The sequence below is a fragment of the Cnephaeus nilssonii genome (assembly GCF_951640355.1).
Source record: "Cnephaeus nilssonii genome assembly, chromosome: 5".
NCBI lineage: Eukaryota > Metazoa > Chordata > Mammalia > Chiroptera > Vespertilionidae > Cnephaeus > Cnephaeus nilssonii.
In genome coordinates this window covers 36,355,609-36,382,248 of record NC_137076.1, presented here as the reverse complement: position 1 = coordinate 36,382,248, position 26,640 = coordinate 36,355,609, and the positions used below count along the sequence as shown (strand labels likewise).

At 38.7% G+C, this 26,640-nt stretch overlaps 2 protein-coding genes across 2 annotated transcripts; both read left to right on the top strand.

Annotated features, from left to right (window-relative positions):
• Positions 1-337: 337 nt before the first annotated feature.
• On the top strand, positions 338-2,455 carry LOC307099135 (disintegrin and metalloproteinase domain-containing protein 25-like; the record flags this gene model as incomplete). The annotated part of the gene is made up of 1 exon (XM_079770325.1): positions 338-2,455. The coding sequence occupies one exon, from the start codon at positions 338-340 to the stop codon at positions 2,453-2,455; it is 2,118 nt and encodes a 705-aa protein (XP_079626451.1).
• A 17,659-nt stretch (positions 2,456-20,114) lies between these two features.
• On the top strand, positions 20,115-22,265 carry LOC307100107 (disintegrin and metalloproteinase domain-containing protein 25-like; the record flags this gene model as incomplete). The annotated part of the gene is made up of 1 exon (XM_079772425.1): positions 20,115-22,265. The coding sequence occupies one exon, from the start codon at positions 20,115-20,117 to the stop codon at positions 22,263-22,265; it is 2,151 nt and encodes a 716-aa protein (XP_079628551.1).
• Positions 22,266-26,640: the final 4,375 nt, after the last annotated feature.

Below are 26,640 nucleotides of genomic sequence, written 5' to 3'. Positions count from 1 at the left end.
ACGCAACCACAACCTGGATATATTCCCTGACTGAGAATCAAACCCATGACCTCTTGGTGCATGGGACAATAGTCAGCCAACTCAGCCACATGGGCTATGCTGTCTTAAAGTTTCGAAAGTGTGAATGGGTGCAGTAGTCTGAATTATTTCTTGAGCCAAACACTAATCCATCTTAACTCCTGTCTTTTTCTTACTCCTCCACCTTGGCCTGCTCATAACTGCCAACACAGTCTCTACTCTTCTTTTTATTTTCTTTTAGTGTGTACTCTGATGGTATGAGCCTGCCAGAGAACAGATTCAAAGTCAATGCTGAATACTCAGCTCAGAGGTAACAGTGATGCTTCCTGCCCATGCTATTGTACTCTCACCAATGGCTATGTATGGTGGCACCGTAATGGCTGTGAGTGAGGCCCTGGTGTCTGTGAAGAACACTATCCTACAACTCTGGCTGGGGATAATTTTGTTCCCATATGGATGGTTCTTGGTTGTGCACTCCCAATACCATGGTCCCCCAGAAGTGGTGATTCCCTTGAGGGTAACAGGCACTGGCCTTGGCATAAAGAATAAAGATTGGCTCTCTTACAGAATGCATTTTGGGGGCCAAAATCAGGTCATACACATGAAGGTCAAAAAGCATTTTTTATCCAGACACTTCCAAGTGTTTACCTACTCAGACCAAGGCGCTCTCTTTAAGGACCAGTCTTTTGTAAAGAATGACTGTAACTATCATGGTTATGTGGAGGGGGACCCAGAATCTCTAGTTGCCCTCAGTACCTGTTTGGGGGGTTTTCAAGGAATATTACAGACAAATGACACTGTTTATGAAATAGAGCCCAAGATACTTTCTACCACATTTGAACATCTCTTATATAAATTGGACAGTGAGGAGACACAGATGCCACCCATGAGATGTGGATTAACAGATGAAGAAATAGCACGACAATTGAAGTTTCAAGAGAATGTTAATTTCACTTTGATGCAGAGTGGGTATGAAGGCTGGTGGACCCACAGGCGGCTTCTTGAACTGGCAGTGGTGGTGGACCACAATCGCTATCTTCATCACCAAAGTAACACCACAGCTGTGCAGTATGAAGTATTACTTGTTGTCAATGAAGTAGATAACTTTTTGAGTTCACTGGATATTGATGTGGTTTTAATGGGAATTGAGGTCTGGACTGAAAAAAATCCAGTTAAAATAGATAACATAGTAGATCTCCTGGAAGAATTTTGCATATGGAAGCAAACTAGCTTAAACAGCCGCATTCCCCATGATATTGCACATCTTTTTGTAAAACATAGCTATGGTATTACTATTGGCGTAGCCTTTATTGGAACAGTATGTAACTTTAGTTATAATTGTGGAGTGGAAAGTTTAATGTACAATAATTTGTATACTGTTGCATACACTATGATCCATGAGATTGGTCATAATTTTGGTATGGTACATGATGGACCAACTTGTACATGTGGACATAAAACCTGCGTAATGTTTCCAGGTATATCAGGTACAACTAGATTCAGCAACTGCAGCTATGCTAGCTTCATCAACACCACTGCAAGTCAAAACTGTATGTACATTTCATCTAATACAGGGAACATCTTCACACTTGCACAGTGTGGGAACAGTGTGGTTGAAGAAGGAGAAGAGTGTGACTGTGGCGCTTTACATTTGTGTATGAAAGATCAGTGCTGTGAGTCAGACTGCACTCTCAGCCCTGGGGCTGCTTGTGCTCTGGGGGGTTGTTGCAAAGACTGCCAGATCCTGCCAACAGGCGAAGTTTGTAGACAAGAGGAAAATGACTGTGATCTCCCAGAGTGGTGCAATGGGACATCCTACCATTGTCCAGAGGATGTGTATGTGCAGAATGGGGTGTCATGCAAGGGTGGAGGCTACTGCTATGAAAAGCGATGCAATAACCGTGAAGAGCAGTGTAGGAACATTTTTGGCAAAGAGGCCAAGAGTGCAAATCAGAGTTGCTACACAGAAATGAACACTCGAGGTGACCGTTTTGGGAACTGTGGTCTAATGAAGGCTACATACGTGCAATGTGACATCTCAGATACCTTGTGCGGGAGGATTCAGTGTGAAAATGTGACAGAACTTCCCCGTCTGAGAGATCATTCTACTGTGCATTGGACTCACTTCAATGGCGTCACCTGCTGGGGTACCGACTACCACTTCGGGATGAGCATACCTGACATTGGTGATGTGAAAGATGGGACAGAGTGTGGGGCAGAACATGTCTGCATCCAAAGGAAGTGTGTCCACAGGTCACTTCTGGTAAATGATTGTGTGCCTAAGACCTGCAATATGAGAGGAGTCTGCAACAACAGACAGCACTGCCATTGCAACCCAGAGTGGGACCCTCCCAACTGCCTGAAAAGAGGCCATGGAGGTAGTATTGATAGTGGGCCACCCCCTGGGAGAACAGTGAGGCAAAGACCAATTACCTGAGACTACTTTGGTTGATTCGTTTTATTCTTTTATTATGCTTGTTAATTTTGGGTTTTCTGACACGCAGAAGAACAGATAAGAGTGAAGAACAGAATGTGGCACCTTCACATGAGTAAGAAGAACAAAATGTTAAGACTTTACCTAAGGAAGAAGAGCATGATGCTCCAATATCATCTAAGGAAGAACAGAGAAATATCATACTGCATTTTAGAAAGACAAGAAACAATTTACAATTTTTAAAAAGAAGCCAAATTTCCCATGTAGTAAAGTTTAGTCTCCTGGCTGTAGAAATGTTACAGCATGTGTCACAGACCATTGACATAATGCCTGAGAATTTTTATTATTTGGGATCATAAAACATTGGTCATTAAACAATTGGCAAAATATCTTAATTCCTAGAATATTACCACTTTTCCTTATTTTTATAATTTTAGTGTTTAATTGTCTTTAGAACTAGTCTCTGTGTTTCCTGAGCAAAGGTACAGCTAATGGATACTGTGTGTTTTTAATTTGTTGTCTCAGTTCTATCTATCCTTCCCATTTGTTCTCTGCTTTGTCACAGAGTGAATGCAAATATGGAAATTAAATTTCTTCTTTGCCATTATTAGTTTCTGCAATAGTTGACAACTAGAGGGAGACTGGAAACCTGGGGAATTTTCTGATTACTACTCATGCCAGTCATGCCTCATTAAAAGCTCTAGTCTTTACAAAGATAGTAACTTTCAGTCTGCAAATTATTACTACACTAGAGGCCTGGTGGACAAAATTCATGCACTGGGTGGGGGGGTGTCCCTCAGCCCAGCCTGCCCCCTCTCACAGTCTGGGAGCACTCAGAGGATGTCCTACTGACGGCTTAGGCCCACTACCCTCGAAGAGCGGGCCTAAGCCACAGGGTGGCCTCCCTCTTCAGGAGGCAACCTGGCTGATCAGGGGAAGGTGCTGCCCCCATCACCCCACTGCAGCTGCCACTGCTGACCGATACAGCCGCTAAGGTGTTTTCATCAACATGAACTCCAGTCTCTTCATCACGAAAAAATGACAACTTTAGGCATTTTCAAGATGTCTCTCTCATAGGATATGACCTTTCTTTCTTTCTTTCTTTCTTTCTTTCTTTCTTTCTTTCTTTCTTTCTTTCTTTCTTTCTTTCTTCCTTCCTTCCTTCCTTCCTTCCTTCCTTCCTTCCTTCCTTCCTTCCTTCCTTTCTTTCCTCACCAGAGGATATTTTTCCATTGATTTTTATAGAGCGTGGAAGAGAGAGGGAAAGACAGAGAGAAACAATTATGTGAGAGGGACACTTTGATTGCTTGCCTCCTGCATGAGCCCTGACCTGGGCCCCAGTCCAGGAGGAGCCTGCAACCTAGGTACATACTCTTGACCAGAATCAAACCTGGACTCTGCAGTCAGCAGGCCGAGGCTCTATCCACTGAGCCGAGCCAGCTAGAGAAGGATATGTCATTTCTTAGACCCTCCAGCAGCGGACCTTCATTTTTTCCTCCAGGAGTGAGGTGGAAAAACCCTAGATCACCTTCTTGGATTCTTATTAGGCAAGTTTCCAAGAACACTGCAAGTAACGAACAGGGAGCTTAGCCAATGAGCAGTCAGAAAAGGTGTTTCCTCTGCAGCTCACATGCAGAGGCGGGACTGCCGGCGAGGGCCTGCCCTTGGCCACAGTGGCTGCAAGCAGGTCCTCTCCCCTCTCCCCTTACCCCTCCTGACCTGCACTCAGCAGTGAAGGCTATGGGTGAGGGTGGGGCAGGGGCGGGACAGGTGGGGCGGGCGGGCCCACCCTCTCCACTCTGGGCCTGCCCTTGGCCGTGGCAGCTTGGGCAGGCCCCCTGTCTCTGCTCTGGGCCTCACCTGTGTGTGCAGCCTCCTCCTGACCAGTTGTGACTCGTCACAGTGTCCTGGCTAATTTGCATATTACCTCTTTTTAGATTGATAGATGATAGATAGATAGATAGATAGATAGATAGATAGATAGATAGATAGATAGATGATAGATAGATAGAAATAGTACACAGCTGGGAAAAGGTAGGTTTACATTGTGAGTACACAAAACAGTTTAATTTTTTAATAATTTTTTAATGATTTTATTATTTTCCATACCAATGAATATAAACCTACTTTTGCCCACCACTGATAAGAACTTGCAACTCTGACTGGCTTATTTCTCTTAGCATAATACTCGCCAGGACCCTCCAGGCTGTCTCAAAGGGTAAGATACCCTTCTTTCTTAAACTACATAGTGTTCCATTGTGTAAATGTACCACAGAATTTTTATCCACTCATCAACTTATGGGAACTTCACTTTGTGTTTTGTTCTTGTTTTTTCTCTTTAAATAAATCTTTATTGTTCAGATTATTAAAGATGTTCCTCTTTTTTCCCCCCATAGCTCACCTCCACCTGCTCCCCCTCACCCCATCACCTTAGCCCCTGCCACTGTCCTCATCCATAGGTGTAAGATTTTTGTCCAATCTCTTCCCGCACCCCTCACTCCCCCTTCCCCCTGAGAATTGTCAGTCCACTCCCTTTCTATGCCCTTGATTCTATTATATTCACCAGTTTATTCTGTTCATGAGATTTTTTTATTGACTTAATTTTTAGATTCACTTGTTGATAGATATGTATTTGTTGTCACTTTGTTGTTCATAACTTTTATCTTTACCTTTTTCTTCTTCCTCCTCTTCTTAAAGAATACCCTTCAGCATTTCATATAATCCTGGTTTGGTGGTGATGAACTCCTTTAGCTTTTTCTTGTTTGTGAAGCTCTTGATCTGACCTTCAATTCTGAATGATAGCTTTGCTGGGTAGAGTAATCTTGGTTATAGGTTCTTGCTATTCATCACTTTGAATATTTCTTGCCACTCCCTTCTGGCCTGCATAGTTTCTGTTGAGAAATCAGCTGACAGTCGTATGGGTACTCCCTTGTAGGTAACTAACTGTTTTTCTCTTGCTGCTTTCAAGATTCTCTCTTTGTCTTTTGCCCTTGGCATTTCAATTATGATGTGTCTTGGTGTGGTCCTCTTTGGATTTCTTTTGTTTGGGGTTCTCTGTGCTTCCTGGACTTGTAAGTCTATTTCTTTCATCAGGTATGGAAAGTTTTCTGTCATTATTTCTTCTAATAGGTTTTCAATAGTTTGCTCTCTCTCTTCTTCTGGTAGCCCCATAATTCGGATATTGGTACACTTGAAGTCCCAGAGGCTCCTTACACTATCTTCATATTTTTGGTTTCTTTTTGTTTTTCTGGTTGGGTGTTTTTTGCTTCCTCATATTTCAAATCTTTGGTTTGATTCTTGGGGTCCTCTAGTCTACTGTTGGATTTCTGTATATTATTCTTTATTTCAGACAGTCTATGCTTAATTTCTGACTGATCCTTTTCCATATTTTTTTTTTATTTATTTTTTTGGCATTCTCATTAAGATCCTTGAAGGTCTCACTAAGTTCCTCGGAGGTCTCACTAAGGTTCTCAGAGGTTTCTAGAAGATTCTTGAGTAACCTTATAACTGATGTTTTGAACTCTATTTCCAGTAGTTTGCTTTCCTCCATTTCTTTCATTCATGACATGTTTCTTTGTCTCTGCATTTTGGCTGCTTCCCTGTGTTGATGGAGTGGATTTGTGTGGTAGGTGACCTATAGGGCCCAGTGGCTCAGCCTCCCCAATCACCTGAGGTGGACACTCTTGGTGCACGCCTTTTCAGGTTGGGTACACAGTCTTGTGGTAGTTAAGCCTTGATTGCTGTCGGTACACTGGGAGGAATTGACTTCCAGGCCACTTGGCTGTGAGGATCTGCTGTGTCTATAATGGAAGAACTGCCGAAACCGGTTTAGCTCAGTGGATAGAGCATTGGCCTGTAGACTCAAGGGTCCCGGGTTCGATTCTGGTCAAGGGCATGTACCTTGGTTGTGGGTGCATCCCCAGTGGGAGGTGTGCAGGAGGCAGCTGATCGATGTTTCTCTCTCATTGATGTTTCTGGCTCTCTATCCCTCTCTCTTCCTCTCTGTAAAAAATCAATAAAATATATTTATAATGGAAGAACTGCTGTGCTGAAGACACCTTTATAGGGCAGAACTTGCTTCAGTAGGGCTTTGGTGCTCACTGAGTCTGCCTCTTGAGTGTGTCATTTATGTATGTGAGGAGTTGAAATCTGGTGTCTCACATTGACCACTAGGTACACTGGCTCCTGGATCTCCAATGGGGTGCAAACCAGCTACTGTCTGAGGCCACTCAGCAGAAGCTCCAGCAAGATCTGTAGATTTCTCCTCTTTGCTTGGGGTTTGAAAGTTTTGGAGCTCCTTTACCCAGCTGCAATTTGTTAGGTTAAGCTGTGAAAGGGCAAGCCATTCATATGCAAAAGCCGCTGAGCACAGTTTGTGTGGGTTTATAAATTGGATGGAGCGGGGTCTCAGGGAATCACCAGGGCGTGGCAAACAGCGATGGCTGCCAGTCAGCTGTCTCTGCGTCTCTGTGCCTCTGTGTCTCTGCATCCCTGCGTCCCTCGCCCCAGCGCAGTAAACAATTATTCCTGCGAGCACCTCTGCGAGAAAGCCACCCTCACTTTCTGACCCGATGCCAAACAATCCATATTCTCCCCATAGGACTCTGGGTCCCCAGAGTCTCTCCAGAACTGGAGTTCAGAGCAGTTAGAAGCTTGTATCTCCCTTCCAACCGGAAAAAAAAACAAAAACGCACCCAGTCACCAGCCCAATTTGCTCACCTCCGTACCTCTGCTTTCCATGCCTCTTAACCTCCTACCCGGTCTCAATGCACTTTTTTCTTTCCTTCTAGTTTTAGAGAACTTCTACTCAGCCAGCTTTCCCGTGGTTCTGGGTGGTACTCGTTTTGTCTTTTAGTTATAGTTTTGGTGTGTTTGTTAGAGGCAGCACATATAGGTGTTTACCTTATGCTGCCATCTTGGTCTCTCCCTGGGCACTTCACTTTGGGCTGTTTCTAAATCTTAGCTGTTGTAAATAGATTTGCTATGAACATAAGAATATATTCATTCCGATTGATGTTTCTGAATTCTTCATATATATTCCTTGAAGTGTAATCCCTGGGTCAAATGACAGTGAAATTTTTTAAAACTTTTTGAAGGAATTCCATATTGTTTTCCAAACAGGCTGTGCCAGTCTGCATTCCCACCAGCAATGTACTAGCTTTCCCTTTTTTCTTTTTTGTTAACTCTTTCAATTTCCTAATTTGCCTTTCTCTAATAATTAAAATGCTTGCTATTTTATTTCAGCTCTTAGATTTATCTGGCCCTCATATATTCTAAAATATTATTAATCTGGAAGCCACTACATGCTTTGAATACTCCCTGAAAAATCACCTAATGGTTAATATTTCCTGATCCCCAGGTAAACCCCTTAAAATATCAGAAAATAAAGGGACAAGAAACTAATTCTAAAAATCAGAGCTCAATTATTTTCCCAGGAAATCATACAACCCATTGCATGATTTTTTTACTTCTCCCAGGTTACCATTTTCCTACATATTTGACTAATTGAACATAGATAATTGATTCTTTCTTTAAGCATTAACAAAAATTTGTAACTCCTTATTTAAGCCTTCATCAATACACTCCATAACCAATCAAATAGACTTCCAGTGTTTATCATATGAAAATTTGTTTTGAATACAGTCAGGTGGTCTTTGTAAATACTTAGGTAGTCCCCCTCCCCAGTAGCTCACATTTTATTCATAGCCAAATACAGTTATTTATCAGCAACAGTCTTAGACAAACAGATTTTACCTCTGTGTATTAGGGTTTAAATCTGGCCCAAAGTTAATAAACTAATATATGTGATACACAATTTCTGTGATTGTCCCAAATAAATGAAATAACAAACTTTAGAAACTCAAAAAATCAATGACTAACAAAGTCTTAAAGGAAGAAATAGATTTCAAGTATTTATTGGTCACCAAGACAAAATCCATACAATAACTAATAAAGACTTGTAAACAAGATGAAATAAACAACCAACTATGAAAAGAAAAACATGTAGTGAAATAAAGTTAGCAAAATTAATCCTTAGTATATTCTTCTAATTAAGAGTAGAGCATATAGAAAATTGGATAGGTCCAAATTGTTCTCATAATGCATATGAAAGCATCATATTTTATTCCTCATATTCATTTAATATGAGGTAAATTAATGTTACTGAAGAACTATTAAATTAAGCCAAGAAATTCAAAACCTCATGGTCAAATTTTGTTTTGTAGGATCAGTTTATAACCAAAGCTATGGAAAAATAAGAAAATCCAATGAGGGGAAATAAGAAAGTCCAATGAAGGACAAAGTACAGGCCTGTATGTACTAAAATAGAAGGGTAATGGCAAGTTACTGGAAGACAATGCCAGACAAAATCTCCTGTGTCTCTCAAGGACACTAAATAACTAAATTTGTGTCTATGTTTTATCCAGCCAACCTGCTAAATGTAGAGTGCCCAAATTAGCATTTTTGTCTGCTAACTAGTTAATTTAATAATTAAATGTATAGCCACATACTTTGTTTTACGAACCTTTCTCTTCTTCTAAATTTTATATTTCTCTTTTCTTGCTGACAATTTAATACTATTCTCCCTTTCAGATTAAGTATCTTTGTATGCAGGTTTTTAATGCCTGTGGTATTATTTTATGTTCAAAAGAGATTTCTAGATGATTAGTGATATGTGGTTTCTTTTGAGAAGGTTTTATAGTGGAGGCAATTTTCCCCTGGATATTCAACTGTTCAATAATATGACTCAGTGTTAAGGAAATAATCTGGAAACAGGAGGATGATATGAGTGAAAATACTAGAACTGAAGTGTTTCAATTGTGTATAGAGAAAACATAAGATGAAGGTAAGGAAGCTAGTTGGTTTACTCACATATTAAAGAGAAATTGGAAATAATCTAGGATGGAGTTGATGAAGCCCCAGTGTTGAGGAACTTTAGACAATTGTATGGTATGTATAATGGAGAAAGTCTTTTTGCTAACTAGCTAAATCTAAAACATCATTACTGGTAAATGACAAGGGGGAAGGGATTTATATTTCCCTATAACATATGAAGTCTCAAAAATCTTTGTTCATAAAGATGGATGTTACAAATTACAAACAGGTAGGTATCTAGTTAGAAAGGATTATCATAACCACTAATTTTCTTCTAATAAGTCATTCAAGAAAGTGAGCTAGAAAGCAAAGAAGCACCCTGTGTTTGTACATGCATGAACACGCGCACACACACACACACACACACACACACACACACACACCACATCAGGATATTTTCCTCCTATGTGTTCATACCTTGTTGAGGACCCCCTTCCTTTACTGTATCCCTTTATATTTTATTTCTTTTAGATCCACTAAAATGTGTTTTTAATAGGTTGTTACAGTTGAGAAAACACTGATTAGGCCATGACTGAGATGGAGGGAGCTTTGATAATTAGGATACAGATATTCATGAATTTGAAGACATTGTGGGAAGAAAAAGATGAAAGTATTTATACAGGGTGCATAGAAAGTCTGACTGTAACTTGAAGCTACTCTACTGTTACTGGCGTTATTACATAAGAATGTCGTATTCTTGCCAAAACCGGTTTGGCTCAGTGGATAGAGCGGCGGCCTGCGGACTCAAGGGTCCCAGGTTCAATTCTGGTCAAGGGCATGTACCTTGGTTGCGGGCACATCCCCAGTAGGGGGTGTGCAAGAGGCAGCTGATCGATGTTTCTGACTCTCTATCCCTCTCTCTTCCTCTCTGTAAAAAATCAATAAAATATATTAAATAAAAAAAAAGAATGTCGTATTCTTTCAGGGGCTTCTGCCACTAGAGTCATCAAATACAATAATGTAATGAGGACAAATACAAATTCTAGCTCAACATTTTTTGGCATCTATTTTTCTCTTATTGCCTGATCCCAAATTGATGTCCAAGAAATAGATTATATCAAGGATTTATATGGGCAAAATTAATTCTCAGCAGTGAACTTGTACTCATTAACAATCCCTTTCCGTCACAACATTACACAGCACTCTATAGCAAGTATAGAGCAAACATATGTAAATAGAGACCAAATTAAGATATTGGGATTTTACTCACAATTTAGAGAAGTTTATGGTCTAAGGCAGTGGTCTGCAAACTCATTAGTCAACAGAGTCAAATATCAACAGTACAATGATTGGAATTTCTTTTGAGAGCCAAAAACCGACTTCTGTGCATGGGCCACGAAGTTTCAATTGCACTGTACGTGCGCACCCGCACGTGATATTTTGTGGAAGAGCCGCACTCAAGGGGCCAAAGAGCCACTTGTGGTTTGTGAACCGCAGTTTGCCGACCACGGGTCTAAGGTTTCATCTGGTTAGCATGAGATATTTTTGTGTTCTTGGAATTTTGTGAAATACAGTGCCTACACTTTAGGACTCAGAAAGCACCCAATTAAACCTGGTGCTCTTGTCACCTTAATGATGATGATAATGTTTAGCTCAAAACAAGACCTTTTCTCCTATCCGCAATGTGATAGCAAAGTTTAATGAAAATATAAAATCCTGTATTAAACAAGGTCAATGAGGAATTCTTGGTTTAACCATTTAAGCTATCATGATTGAAAGTCAGCAGTAACAACTTGTGAAAACAAAAACAACATAGAATTTCAGCCCCCTTCTCTGTGCATTAATGAAGACGTTAGAAACTCAGAAAATTACAAAACTTGTGGATGAAAAAGGATAATCGAATATATTGAAGTATAACAGTGTTTGAAATAAATATCTGTTCATAATTTCAACCTTCAGGCCAAGGTGTGAGCATGTCGCATTTTAATTCTGATTATTTCTTCTTTTAAAGCATCCTCATAAACATAGTCTGATATTTTTCAGGGTAGTGTAAGCAGTTTGTTGTTACAGTGAAGGGATCAATTCAGTTTGGGTTGAGGAGTTGGACAAATTTGAATTAACAGATTCTAGAAGAAAGGCACATAAGAATGGAAGGGAAACTAATGTGTTACTGAAAGAAATGTGGAGTACTGGTAAATGGTAAAAACAGTTATTTGAGTCCTCTGTGAATTCGATGGATAACTTTAGATTAAGAACAAAAGCCATGTTGCCAAAACCGGTTTGGCTCAGTGGATAGAGCGTCGGCCTGCGGACTGAAAGGTCCCAGGTTCGATTCCCGTCAAGGGCATGTACCTTGGTTGCGGACACGTCCCCAGTAGGGGGTGTGCAGGAGGCAGCTGATTGATGTTTCTAGCACTCTATCCCTCTCCCTTCCTCTCTGTAAAAAATCAATAATATATATATTTAAAAAAAGAACAAAAGCCATGCTAAATTACTTAAGATGTAAGAGTGTGATAATACAATGCAGGCCATAGTCATAGTTTTATGGCTTGTCATTGAAGATGAGTTGTAAAGATAAAATAAACTGAATGTTGTATGGGTTGTTCACATCCTTGCTAAATACAGTCAGAATGTAGATAAAATGGTAAAGAAGAAATTTATAAATGAGACTTCAAATTCTTTGAGGTCTGTGTAGGATTGACTTGGGAGTTTGGTGCAAGAGTAAGAAAGAAAGGTACACAAGGATTTAATGAGATGGCCACCAGGCTAGTGGTTCAGAAGTGTCCCTGGCAATCAAAGCAAATTGGGGCCAGCCATCAGGTCTGTATGTCACCAGGGGAATTTAAGACTGGAAATCTTCTTCTGCTGGATTTCACATTGTTGACATGTAGGTTTTAGGAGAAATAAGTAGGAATAAGGAGGTCTCCATGAAAAAGTGTAAATAGAGAGGCAGTTGTTACTTTTCATGAAAGGAAGTGAGAGGAAAATTATTCTAGAGAGAGAGAGATAGAAGTCCAGGCACAATGAGTGAAAGTAGAAGAAGTAAGCAGAAACAGATAAAGCATCCAAGACATGGTAGCTCTATTCTTAAAATTTTAAGGAGCCTCCATACTGCTTTCCACAGAATCTGCACCAATTTGCATTCTCATCAATAGTGCACGAGAGTTCCTGCTTAATCTCAATATTGCTTAACTAGGCATATTCTGCTACGAAAATTCTTTGATCTATAAACCTTTGTGATGTTTTCATTTTTATACTTTCATTGAATTTTTTTAAAAATAACATAATGTACCCAAAACTGACATTGTGGAAAAATAAAAAGAGTTTTACAACAGAATCTGCTCAAACCTCTTCCCTGTGTGTTTTATGGCCAAGTTTGACTGCTTCAACCTATTGCCTTTTTTTGGTTAGTTACAAATAAAACACATATTTAAATTTTAAATATGAAAATGAAAGGTATTAAGAAACAAATGGAAGAACTAAGAAAATAGTAAAACAACCCTAGATGGTTTGGCTCAGATGATAGAGCATCAGTCTGTGGACTGAAGGGTCCCAGGTACAATTCCAGTCAAGGGCACATGTGTGAGTTGCAGACTTGATCCCCAGTAGGGGACATGCAGGAGGCAGCCAATCAATGATTCTCTCTCATCATTGATGTTTCTATCTCTTTCCCTCTCCCTTCCTTGCTGAAATCAATAAAGATATGTTTTTGAAAAAGAAAGTAGTAAAACAATAAGTCCTTTTAGAGAGTGAAAGTGAATCTAAATTTAGACATATAATTGGAACTCTGGTAAAGAATGCAGAGGGGAATACTTTTCAATGTTAAAAGCAAATGCCTCTTTCAGTTATTAGGATTTGAACCTAACTAATAGCACTGATGTTTTGAAGTAAAATAAAGATTGACTTGAGAAAGTAGTTCTTTATAAAATGTAATTTTTCTCGTGATTTTAAGATCATCTTTGTTTATTTAAATAGAGGGAAGTAACCATTATATAGTACTCCAGCAATCCTATTTGCTCTAAATTCAATAATATTAATAGAAGACATTCTTTGTACCATCAATCAGTATGATTACCACACAGGTGACTTAATAACATACTTATGTAATTGGAATTTCATCAGGAAAATTAGAAGGAAACAAAGTTTAGTACTTGAATAACTATCATCAAACATGTGACCACTAAGCAAAATGTGAAATGAAAATTCAATAATTTTCTCACTATTTGACTTATGATTATGCTTACTTCAAAGCACAGCTCAATATATTAATCTAAGCTTTTCATTATACTAATAATATTACTTTAAAAATTGTGATTTCTTATTTTCCTTTTTAGCAGTGTCTGAAAGGGATGCATGCATTTCCTTTAATAATGTAATATTGCTGTATGATTTAATAACATCATTAATAAATCTGTATTGTTTTCACAGCATTAATCTTATAACTTTCATTATTTCTCTTTAATCCTAAAACTCTATACCAACTATAATAGCTGTGTTTTCAGAGATGCATAAATAAAACTATTGTAAAATTATTGTAACTACTTTAATCATATAAGGAGAGTAAAAAAACTACAAAGAATCATACAAAGAGAGTATAACATCCAAGGTCATTTCTGAACCTATACAGTTCTGAGCAGTAACTAAACTTGTCATGAGAGCAAAAAGTATAAATGAAAATTGTAGTCTGACTACCTACTTCTATGCTAGAGCAATCAAGTAATTATTTTTATTTATCTGTTTGTTTGTTTATTTAAATAAACTTTAACTTAAAAATTTAAAGAATTATTATACCCTGACTGATGTGGCTCAGTTGGTTGGAGCATCCTCCTGTACACCAAAAGGTAGTAGGTTCACAGGTGGGGCACATGTGAGAGGCAACCCATTGACGTTACTCTATCACATCAATATTTCCCTTTCCCTCTATCTCTACCTCCCTCTTTCCATTCCTCTCTCTAAAATCAATAAATATAAAACAGGGTGTCCCCCAAATATATACACACCGTGAATGGTTATAAAGTCAGTGTTTATTAACATGCAGTTCATTTCCAAAATTTAAAAGAATCTACAGAAATGAATGCTTATTAGCAACACCTGTTTTCAAATTGATGCCTGTTCTGGTCCAGGCCCTGCTGATGAAGTGAAGCAATAGAATCATAAACATCAAGAATTCTTTCATTTGGTATTTGTGGACCCTCAATTCGCTGACTATTGCTGGTTTTGTATCAAAATCTTTATCTTTTATGTATTTGCATAAAGAAGTTTAGTGGATAAATTTTATTTGTACAAAGCTTAGTCTGGCTTCACCCATTATTTCAAATCTGTTAACCTGAAAAGCAGTGAAAATTAAGTGACTTATCAGTTGTTAAAGTATGTATACATGTTTTGGGGACACCTTTTATATATAATCTAAATATGAAAAAGATAACAGAGTTTCTAGAAATAAAATCTCAGTTTACATTATTATGGTACATTTGTTAAAACTAATTTAAAAAATACTCATATAGTATTATTATCTAAAGTATTTTTTTACTGAGAATTATATTTTATTTAGACATTTTTGTTTGCAACTAAAAATCTGTGAGTTTTAAATTAACACTAGAGGCCCGGTGCACGAAATTCATGCATGGAGGGGAGGGTCCCTCAGCCCAGCCTGCACCCACTCCAATCAGGGACCCTCAGGGGATGTCCAACCGCCAGTTAGGCCCAATTCCTGTGGGATTGAGCCTAAACTGGCGGTCAGACACCCTTCTCACAATCTGGGACTGCTGGCTCCTAACCACTCACCTGACTGCCTGCCTGATTGCTCCTAACCCCTCTGCCTGCCTGCCTGCCTGCCTGATCACCCCTAACTTTTCTGCATGCCTGCCTGATTGCCCCTAACCCCTCTGCCTGCCTGAATGCCTGCCTGATCGCCCCTAACTTTTCTGCCTGCCTGCCTGCCTGATTGCCCCTAACCTCTCTGCCTGCCTGCCTGCCTGCCTGCCTAATAGCCCCTAACTGCCCTCCCCTGCCAGCCTGATCAAGCTCCCAACTGCTCTCCCCTGCCAGCCTGATTGATCCCCCAACTGCCTCTGCCTGCCTTCATGTGGTCAGTTTTCTCCAATAAATGCAGTTGTGTCTTTTTTTGAAAACTCTTCTAAATACAAAGCTGTAAATAGTTTATGAACCGAGAATTTCATGTTTTCTATCTCAGTAATGTGCTCACAACTCAGTTTTCCTCTCTTGGGATAATGTAAATAACATATTTATTACAACAAGTTTAAAATTATTCATGAGCAAAATACCCATCAATGTTGAAGCTGCAATCTCACTGCCATCCACCATGAAGATGGCTGCAGTTGTGACACCTTTACCTTCATTTTGGAGGTCCTGGAGAAATAAACCAACTATTGATGACATTGGTTTGGATGGAAATTGACAGTGCTCTTATGTGGATGGCAAAGGAAGTGTTATCTAGGTAAGGTCATGTCTGTACTTAACTCTTATTTCATCAGGCGGCACCACTGACCTATAAAGATGTGATGGATATTATTTCAGATTTCCACACAGATTCACATAAAAAACCTGGGGCATCATAGGCCCACCACATGGTTATGGTGATGCTAAACTGTCATTTTCCTCACAACATTATCAAGGGCCCATGCTATGAGCATGACTTATCAGTGATGACTTAACCTTGATCGCCTGGCTGAGTTAGTCTTTGTCTGGTTTCTACTTCCCTTCACTCTACCTCTTTAAGTGCATTCTTTGTCACTATGAGAAGTACACAGTTATGGGGTGAGGAGATATGCTCTAACTCTTTGAGGGAAGAATATCTACATAAATTATTTAGAATTATTCTGCATAAAAGATTGCTCTCTACTCCCCATTTATTTATTTCTTCAGTGATTTTTTTCATCTGAATATGGACTCAAGGACATTTATTTTATACTTTGGCACTTAAATTTTCTGGCTTTAGCCATTTAAATTTCTTTCAGTTAATTGCTGTGTCTCTTTGACATAGGATCACCTATTTTTGTTGTCGTTTTTGCACTTTCTTACTATCTGGCATTATAAGATGTTCCAGGTTCATTCTATATTGCTTGTCTCAGCTCTAGAATTAGTTATTTCTTCAAGAAACCCTGATTTCTTTTAGTGGAGAGGAGGATTAGAAACCAAGGCATGGTGCTTCTGTATATGTATATATCTGTATCTATATTGATATACTATCTTAATCTATATTATTCTACAAATGAGTTTGTACTGATGTGTCTCATTCTATTCTACTACCACACCATCAGTCTAGTTTTTTTTAGAGGTTTTTTTTTTTAATTTCTTTATTGACTAAGGTATTACATATGTGTCCTTATTCTGCCATTACCCTCCCCCCACCTCCAATTCATGCCCCCATCCCCCTTTTGTCTGTGTCCATTGATTAGGCTTATATACATGCATATAAGTCTTTTGGTTTATCTCTCCCCCTTACCTCTACCGTCCCCTACCTTCCCTGAGGTTTGACGTTCTGATTAATGTTTCTCTGTCTCTGGATCTATTTTTGTTCATCAGTTTATGTTGTTCATTATATTCCACAAATGAGTGAGATAATGTGATATTTATCTTTCTCTGCCTGGCTTATTTCACTAAGCATAATGCTCTCCAGCTCCATCCATGTTGTTGTAAATGGTAAGAACGCCTTCTTTTTTACTGCAGCGTAGTATTCCATTGTTTAGATGTACCACAGTTTTTTAATCCACTCATCTGCTGATGGGCAATAAGGCTGTTTCCAAATCTTAGCTATGGTAAATTGTGCTGCTATGAACATAGGGGTGCATATATCCTTTCTGATTCGTGTTTCTAGTTTCTTGGAATATATTTCTAAAAGTGGAATCACTGGGTCAAACGAGAGTTCAATTTTTAGTTTTTTGAGGAAACTCCATGCTGTTCTCCACAGTGGTTGCACCAGTCTGCATTAACACCAGCAGTACACGAGGGTTCCTTTTTCTCCGCATCTGCACCAGTACTTGTCGTTTGTTGATTTATTGATAATAGCCATTCTGACAGGTGTGAGATGGTACCGCATTGTTGTTTTGATTTGCATCTCTTGGATGATTAGTGACTTTGAGCAGGTTTTCATTTATCTCTTGGCCTTCCTTCTATCTTCTTTCGAAAAGTGTCTATTTAGATCAGTTGCCCATTTTTTGATTGGGTTGTTTATCTTCTTTTTGTTAAGCTGCATGAGTTCCCTGTAAATGTTGGAGATTAAACCCTTATCGTTGATATCATTGGCAAATATGTTCTCCTATGCAGTGGGCTTTCTTGTTGTTTTATTGATGGTCTCCTTTGCTGTGCAAAAGCTTTTTATTTTGATGTAGTCCCATGTGTTTATTTTCTCTTTAGTTTCCATTGCCCTAGGAGCAGTATCAGTGAAGAAATTGCTTCTGCATATGTCAGAGATTTTTCTGCTTGTGGATTCCTCTAGTATTTTTATGGTTTTCCATCTTATATTTAAGTCCTTTATCCATTTTGAGTTTATTTTTTTGTGTATGCTGTAAGTTGGTGGTCTAGTTTCATTTTTTTGCATCTATTTGTCCAATTTTCCCAACACCATTTATTGAGGAGACTGTCTTGACTCCATTGTATGTTCATGCCTCCTTTGTCAAATATTAATTGAGCATAATTTAGCTCTTGTCTTTTTTGGTTGATTTCTGGGTTCTCTATTCTATTCCATTGATCTATATGTCTGTTCTTGTGCCAGTACCAGGCAGTTTTGAGAACAGTGGCTTTGTAATACAGCTTGATATCTGATATTGAGATCCCATCTACTTTGTTCTTCTTTCCCAGGATTGCTGTAGCTATTCGGGGTCTTTTGTTATTCCAGATGAATTTTTGGAAAGTTCTTTCTAGGTCTGTGAAATATGCCATTGGCATTTTAATGGAAAGTGCATTGAATTTATAAATTGCTTTGGGTAGTATGGACATTATAATGATGTTGATTCTACCAATCCATGAACATGGTATGTTCTTCCATCTGTTTGTGTCTTCCTCTATTGCTTTTTTCAGTGTTGTGTAGTTTTCTGCATATAGATCTTTTACCTCCTTAGTTAAGTTTATTTCTAAGTATTTATTTATTTTTTTTTTTGGTGCGATGGTAAATGAGATTGCTTTTTCTAGTCGTTCTTTCTGTAAGTTCATTATTGGTGTATAGAAATGCCATAGATTTCTTGGTGTTAATTTTGTATCTTGCTACAATGCCAAATTCATTTATTAAGTCTAATAATTTTTTATGGAGTCTTTAGGGTTTTCTATGTACAGTATCATGTCATCTGCAAATAAGGATAGTTTTACTCCTTTTTCAATTTGGATGCCTTTTATTTCTTCTTCTTGTCTGATCACAATGGCTAGTACTTCTAGCACTATGTTGTACAGGAGTGGTGAGAGTGGGCATCCCTGTCTTGGTCCTGTTCTTAGGTATGATCCTTCTATTCCTACCTTGCTGAGAGTTTTTGTCAAGAAAGGGTGTTGGATTTTGTCAAATGCTTTTTCTGCATCAATTGATATGACTATGTGATTTTTACCTCTCAATTTGTTTATGTGATGTATCACATTTATTGATTTGCAAATATTGTACCATCCTTGCATCCCCGAGATAATTCCTACTTGGTCATGGTGTATGATCTTTCTGATGTACTGTTGGATCCTATTTGCTAGAATTTAGTTGAGGATTTTGGCATCTATGTTCATGAGGGATATTGGTCTGTAATTCTCTTTCATTGTGTTGTCTTTTATCTGGTTTTGGTATTAGGGAGATGCTGACTTCATAGAATGAGCTTGGAAGTGTTACTTCCTCTTGAATTTTTTGGAATAGTCTGAGGATGATAGGTTTTAGTTCTTCCTTGAATGTTTGGTAAAACTCCCCTGTGAAGCCATCTGGCCCTGGGCTTTTGTTTGCTGGAAGCTTTTTGATGACTGCTTCAATTTCTTCCATAGTTATCAGCCTATTGAGATTTTTGGAATCTTCCTGAGTAAGTTTTGGAAGGTTGTATTTTTCTAGGAATGTGTTCATTTCGTCCAGGTTGTCTAGTTTGTTAGAATAGAGTTGTTCATACTATTTTTTAATAATCCTTTGTATTTTGGTGGGGTCTGTTGTTATTTCTCCTCTTTCATTTCTGATTGAACATCTGTTCAACTTTATATTAAGGCCCTTCGTTTTATATATTTATTGTGAAAATATTCTCACATTTTCATGTAGTTAGTGGTATAATTAATCACTATGTGTCATTCATCTAGTTTCAAAAGGTGTCAGTCTATGACTAATCACCATTTTTTTTGTACACAGACAGTCTCACACTGCCTTACAATTTCTTTTTTTAATATGTTTTTATTGATTTTTAGAGAGAGAAAAAGGAAGAGGGAGAGGGAGATAGAAACAATTATGAGAGAGAAACATTGATCAGCTACCTCCTGTATGCCTCGTACTGGAGATCGAATCCACAACCTGGGCATGTTCCCTGACCAGGATTCGAACCAGTGACCTCTTGGTGAATGGGACAACAGTCAATCAACTCTTCCACATGGGCCAGGGTGCCTTAAAATTTCTTAAGGGCAAATGAATGCAGTTATTCTGAGTCAAGTCTTGAGCCAAACACTAATCCATTTTAGCTCTTGTCTTTTCCTTTTCCACGTTGGCCTGCTCATAACCGCCAACCCTATCTCTACTGTTCTTTTTATTTTCTCTTCCAGTGTGCACCTATGATGGTATGAGCCTGCCAGAGAACAGATTCAAAGTCCATGCTGAACACCCAGCTCAGAGGGAACAGTGATGCTTTCTGCCCGTCCTATTTTGCCAATGGCTGTGTATGGTGGCTCCATAATGGCTCTGAGTGAGGCCCTGGTGTATGTGAGGAACATTCTGTTGACACTCTGGCTGGGGGTGATTCTGTTCTCATATGGATGGTTCTTGGTTGTGCATGCCCAACGCCATGGTTCCCCAGAAGTAGTGATTCCCTTGAGGGTAACAGGCACTGCATTTGGCATGAAGACTAAAGATTGGCTATCTTACAGAATGCATTTTGGAGGTCAGAATCAGGTCATACACATGAAGGTCAACAGGCATTTTCTATCTAGACACTTCCGAGTGTTTACCTACTCAGACCAGGGCGCTCTCCTTGAGGACCAGCCTTTTATCCAGAATGACTGCTACTATCATGGTTATGTGGAGGGAGACCCACAATCCCTGGTTGTCCTCAGTACCTGCTTGGGGGGGTTGCAAGGAATATTACAGACAAATAACATTGTTTATGAAATAGAGCCCAAGAGACTTTCTACCACATTTGAACATTTCATATATAAAGTGGACAGAGAGGAGACACAGTTGCCACCCATGAGATGTGGAGTAACAGATGAAGAAATTGCACGGCAACTGAAGTTTCAACACAATGTTAATTTCACTTTGATGCAGAGTGGGTATGAAGGCTGGTGGACCCACAGGCGACTTCTTGAACTGGCAGTGGTGGTGGAACACAATCTCTATCTTCATCACAAAAGTAACATTTCAGCTGTGCAGTATGAAGCATTCCTTATTGGCAATGACGTAGATAACTTTTTGAGTTCACTGGATGTTGATGTGGTTTTCATGGGAATTGAGGTCTGGACTGAAAAAAACCCGACATCATTAGATACCATACGTGGTGGTCTAAGCGGATTTTGCAATTGGAAGCAAACTAGCTTAAATAAGCGCATTCCTCATGATATTGCACATCTTTTTGTAATGCGTGATTATGGTATTCTTGCTGGCCTGGCCTATGTGGGAACAGTATGTAACTATAAATTTAATTGTGGAGTAGAAACTTTAATGGGCAAAACTTTGTATTCCTTTGCATATACTGTGGCACATGATATTGGTCATAATTTTGGTATGTATCATGATGCACCACCTTGTACATGTGGACGTCCAAACTGCATAATGTTTCCAGTAAAATCAAGTGCAACTACATTCAGCAACTGCAGTTATGCTAGCTTCATGAACACCATTGCAAGGCGAAATTGTATGTACATTTCATCAAATACAGAGAACATCTTCACACTTGCACAGTGTGGGAACAGTGTGGTTGAAGAAGGAGAAGAGTGTGACTGTGGCGCTTTACATTTGTGTATGAAAGATTCCTGCTGTGAGTTCAATTGCACTCTCAGCGTTGGAGCTACTTGTGCTTTTGGACTTTGTTGCAAAGACTGCCAGATCATTCGAACAGGAAAAGTTTGTAGAAAAAAGGAAAGTAACTGTGATCTCCCAGAGTGGTGCAATGGAACATCCTACCATTGTCCAGAGGATGTGTATGTGCAGAATGGGGTGACATGCAAGGGCGGTGGCTACTGCTATGAAAAGAGATGCAATAACCGTAAAAAGCAGTGTAGGAACATTTTTGGCAAAGAGGCCAAGAGTGCAAATCAGAGTTGCTACACAGAAATGAACACCCGAGGTGACCGTTTTGGGAACTGTGGTCTAATGAAGGCTAGATATGTAAAATGTAATATCTCAGATACCTTATGTGGGAGAATTCAGTGTGATAACGTAATAGAACTTCCCCGTCTGGGAGATCATTCTACTGTGCATTGGACTCATTTCAATGACGTCACCTGCTGGGGTACCGACTACCATTTTGGAATGACCATACCTGACATTGGTGATGTGAAAGATGGGACAGAGTGTGGGGCAGAACATGTCTGCATCCAAAGGAAGTGTGTCAATATGTCACATCTGATAACTGATTGTGAACCTAAGACGTGCAATCTGAAAGGAGTCTGCAACAACAGACAGCACTGCCATTGCAACCCGGAGTGGGACCCTCCCTTCTGCCTGAAAGAAGGCTGGGGAGGTAGTATAGATAGTGGGCCACCCCCTCAGAAAAAAAGGATCAAAATTATGCAAAAGAAACATTACCTGCTACTACTCTCATTGATTCGTTTTATTCTTTTATTATGCTTGCTAATTTTTTGGGTTTTTGACTTTCAGCAGAACATGTAAGAGTGAAAAGCAGAATGTGCCAACTTCACATGAATAAAAAGAGCAAATTGCCAAGATTTTAGCTACAAAAGAGCAAGTTGATGCAATTTCATCTAAGGGAAAACAGCAAAATGTCCTACTGCTTATTGAAAGAAAAGGAACAATTGACTATTTCAAAGAAGAAGTTCAGTCTGACCCGATTTCTTGTGCACTAAATGTTAGTCTCCTGGCTGTAGAAATGTTACTGAATGTGTCACAGGCCATTGACATAATGCTCAAGAATTTTTATTATTTGGGATCCTAAAATATTGGCCATTAAAAAATTACCAAAATATCCTAATTCCTAGAATATTACTACTTTTCTTTATTTTAAATATTGTTTAATTTTCCAGGAAACTAGTTTCTTTGTGTTTCCTCAGCAAAGGTACAGCTAATGGATACTGTGTGTTTGTGTGTTTTTAATTTGCTGTCTCAATTCTAAGCATCCTTCCCATTTGTACACTGCTTTGTCACACAGGGAATGCAAACATAGAAATTAAATTTCTTCTTTGCCAGTCTTCATTGCTAGTTTCTTCAATAGTTGGCCACTAGGGGAAGACTGGAAACCTGGGAAATCTTTTTATTACTATTCATTCCAGTCATGCCTCATTAACAGCTCTAGCATTTACAAGGGTAGTAACTTTCAGTCTGCACATCATTACTATATATATTACAGGGATGAGCAAAAGTAGGCTTACAGTTTTGAGTACACAAAACAGAGTTTAATTTTTTATTTATTAATTATTGTCCTATTTTCCATACAAATAGCTATAAACCTACTTTAGCCCCTCTTTTGATAAGAACTTACAACTTATTCTGACTGGCTTATTTCACTTAGCATAATACTCTCTAGGTCCCTCCAGGCTGTCTCAAAGAGTAAGAGATCATTCTTTCCTAAACTGCCGAGTATTCCATTGTGTAAATGTACCACAGCTTTTGTATCCACTCATCTACTGATGGGCACTTGGGCTGTTTCCAGATCTTAGCTGTTGTAAATCTTTCTGATTGATAATTTGGGATTCTTAGAATATATTCTTAGAAATGGAATACTTGGGTCAAATGGCAGTTCAATTTTTTTAAAATTTTTTCAGGGAATTTCATACTGTTTTCTCTAGGGGCTGCACCAGTCTGCATTCCCACCAGCAGTGTACAAGTGTTCCTCTTTTTCTTTTTTATTAACTCTTTCAATTTCCTATTTTGCCTTTCTCTAAGAATTGCAATGCTTGCCATTTTATTCCATCTGGCCCCCATACCTTCTAAAATATTATTAATCTGGAAGTCTCTACATACTTTGAGTACAACCTGAAAAATTACCTAATGGTTAATATTTTCTCAATCCCCCCCCCAAAATATCGGAAAATATAGGCTATACATCAGAGCTCAATTATTTTCTCAAGAAACCATATAAACATTGCATGATTTTTCAACTTCTTTCAGATTACTTTTTTCCTATATATTGGACTAATTGAATATAGATAATTGATTCTTACTGTAAACATTACCAAAGATTTTTAACTCCTTATGTAAACCATCAATACACACCTTAACTAATCAAATAGACTTCCTGAGTTTATCATATCAAAATGTGTTTTAAATACAGTAAGGTGGTCTTTTTAAATACTTAGGTAGTCCCCTTCCCCAGTTGCTCACATTTTATTCATAGCCAAATGCAGTTATTTATCAGCAACAATCTAAGAAACCAGATTTCACCTCTATGTATTAGAGTTTTACTCCTTCCCAAAGTTAATAAACTAAAATATGTGATATATAATTTCTTGATTGTCCCGAATACATGAAACAACAAACTTTAGAAACTCAACAAATCAATGACTAACATAGTCTTAAATAAATAAATAGTTTTCAAGTATTTATTGATCATCGAAACAAAATCCAAACAATAATACATCTTTTATACCTGGGTAAAGACTTGTAAGCAAGATGAAATGAAGAATCAATTATGAAAAGAAAACCACATAGTAAAATTAAGTTAGCTAAATTAATCCTTAGTATATTCTTCTAATTAAGAGTAGAAAATAAAAGAATAGAAAATTTGGTAGGACCAAATTTTTCTCATAATGCATATGATAGTCTCATATATTTATGCCTCCAACTCATCTAATATGTAGATAAATGAATGTTACTCCAGAACCATTAAATTAAGCCAAAGAAATTCAAAACCTCATGGTCAAATTTTGTTCTGTATGATCTATTTGTAACCAAAGCAGTAGAAAAATGAGAAAATCTAATGAGGGGAAATGAGAAAGTCCATTTAAGGGACAAAGTACGGGCCTGTATTTACTAAAATGGAAGTGTATTGGCAAGTTACTGGAAGACAATGCCAGACAAAATCTCCTATGTTCCACAGCTAAACTCTCAAGGAGGACAATAAATAACTAAATTTATTTCTATGGTTTATCCCAGCTAATCTGCTAAATGTCCAGATTAGCATTTCATCTGCTAGCTAGTCATATTAATAATTAATTTGATTCCCACACTCTGTTTTATGAACCTCTCTCTTCCTCTAAATTTTATATTTGTCTTTTCTTGCTGACAATTTAATACTGTTCTCCCTTTCAGATGAAGTAGCTTTGTATGCAGATATTTAATGTCTCTGAGATATTATTTGATACTAGAGGCCCCGTGCACAAAATTCATGCACAGAGGGGTGTTGGGGTCCCTCAGACCGGCCTGCACCCTCTCAAAATCTGGGACCCCTTGACAGATGTCTGACTGCTGGACATCCCTCTTGCAATCTGGGACCACTGCCTCCTAACCGCTCTCCTGCCTGCCTGCCTGATCATCCCTAACCACTCGCCTGCCTGCCTGATTTCCCCTAACCATCTCTGCCTGCCTGCCTGATCATCCCTAACCCCTCTGCCTGCCTGCCTGATCGCCCCTAACCACTCACATGCCTGCCTGATCGCCCCTAACCGCCTCTGCCTCAGCCCCACACCCAGGACCCAGGCTTCCCTCCTCCAGCTGGCCACAGGCAACTGGGACCCAGGCTTCCCTCCCTCTGCCTGGCCACAAGCACCCGGGACCCCGGGTGGTGATACCTGGGCCAGCTACAGGCACCCAGGTGCTGCCCAGGCCCTCACTTTGTCAGGAAGGACATCCAGAATGATGTCTGGAAGACATCTGGTCTATCTGGTCTAATTAGCATATTATCCTTTTATTAGTATAGATTCAAAAGAGATTTCTAAATGATTAGTGATATGTAGTTTCTTTTGAGAAGGCTTTATAGTGGAGGCAATTTTCCACCTGAATCTTCAAGTGTTCAAAAACATGATTCAATGTTAAGAAAATAATCTGGAAACAGGAGGATGATATGAGTGAAAGTACTGAAACTGAAGTGTTTCAACTGTGTGTAGGGATCACATAAGATGAGGGTAAGGAAGCTGGTTGGATTTATTCACATATTAAAGAGAAACTGGAAATAAGCTCAGATGGAGGTGGTGAAGCCCCAGTGTTGAGGAACTTTAGACAGTTGCATGGTGTGTATAACTCAGAAAGTATTTTTGCTAACTAGCTAAATCTAAAACCTCATTAAATGAGAGACAAGGGGGAAGGGACTTATATTTTCTTTGCCATATGAAGTCTCAAAACCTTGTTCATAATGACAGGTGGTAGAAACTATAAGCAGGTTGATCCATAGTTAGAAAGGATCATGAAATCTACTAACTTTCTTCTAATAATAAGTCATTCAAGAAGGTGAGCTATGGAGCAGAGAAGTACCCTGTATTTGTGCATGCATGAACACACACACACACACACACACACACACACACACACACTCACCACACCAAGATCTTTTCCTGCCAAATGTTCATATCTTGATGAAGATCCACTTTCTTTAATATATCGCATTCTATTTTATTTCATTGGGATCCACTACTATGTATTTTTAATAGGCTGTTAAGTTGATGAAAAATTTATTTAAGCCATTACTGAAATTGAAGGAAATGTGGTAATTAGGACACAGATATCGATGATTTTGAAAACACTTAGAGAAGGAGAAGATGAAAGTATTTATACAGGGTGCATAGAAAGTCTGACTGTAACTTGAAGCTACTGTTACTGGCGTTATTACACTAAGAATGTCATATTCTTTCAGGGGCTTCTGCCACTGAATTCATCAAATACAATAAAGTAATGAGGACAACATGTAGCTCAGCATTTTTTGGCATCTATTTTTCTCTTATTGACTGATCCCAAATTGATGTCCAAGAAATAAATTATGTCAAGGATTTATATGGGCTAAGTTAATTCTCAACAGTGCAATAGTACTCATTAACTTTCCCTTTCCATCACAACATTATTCAACACTTTATAGCAAGTATAGAGCAAGCATATGTAA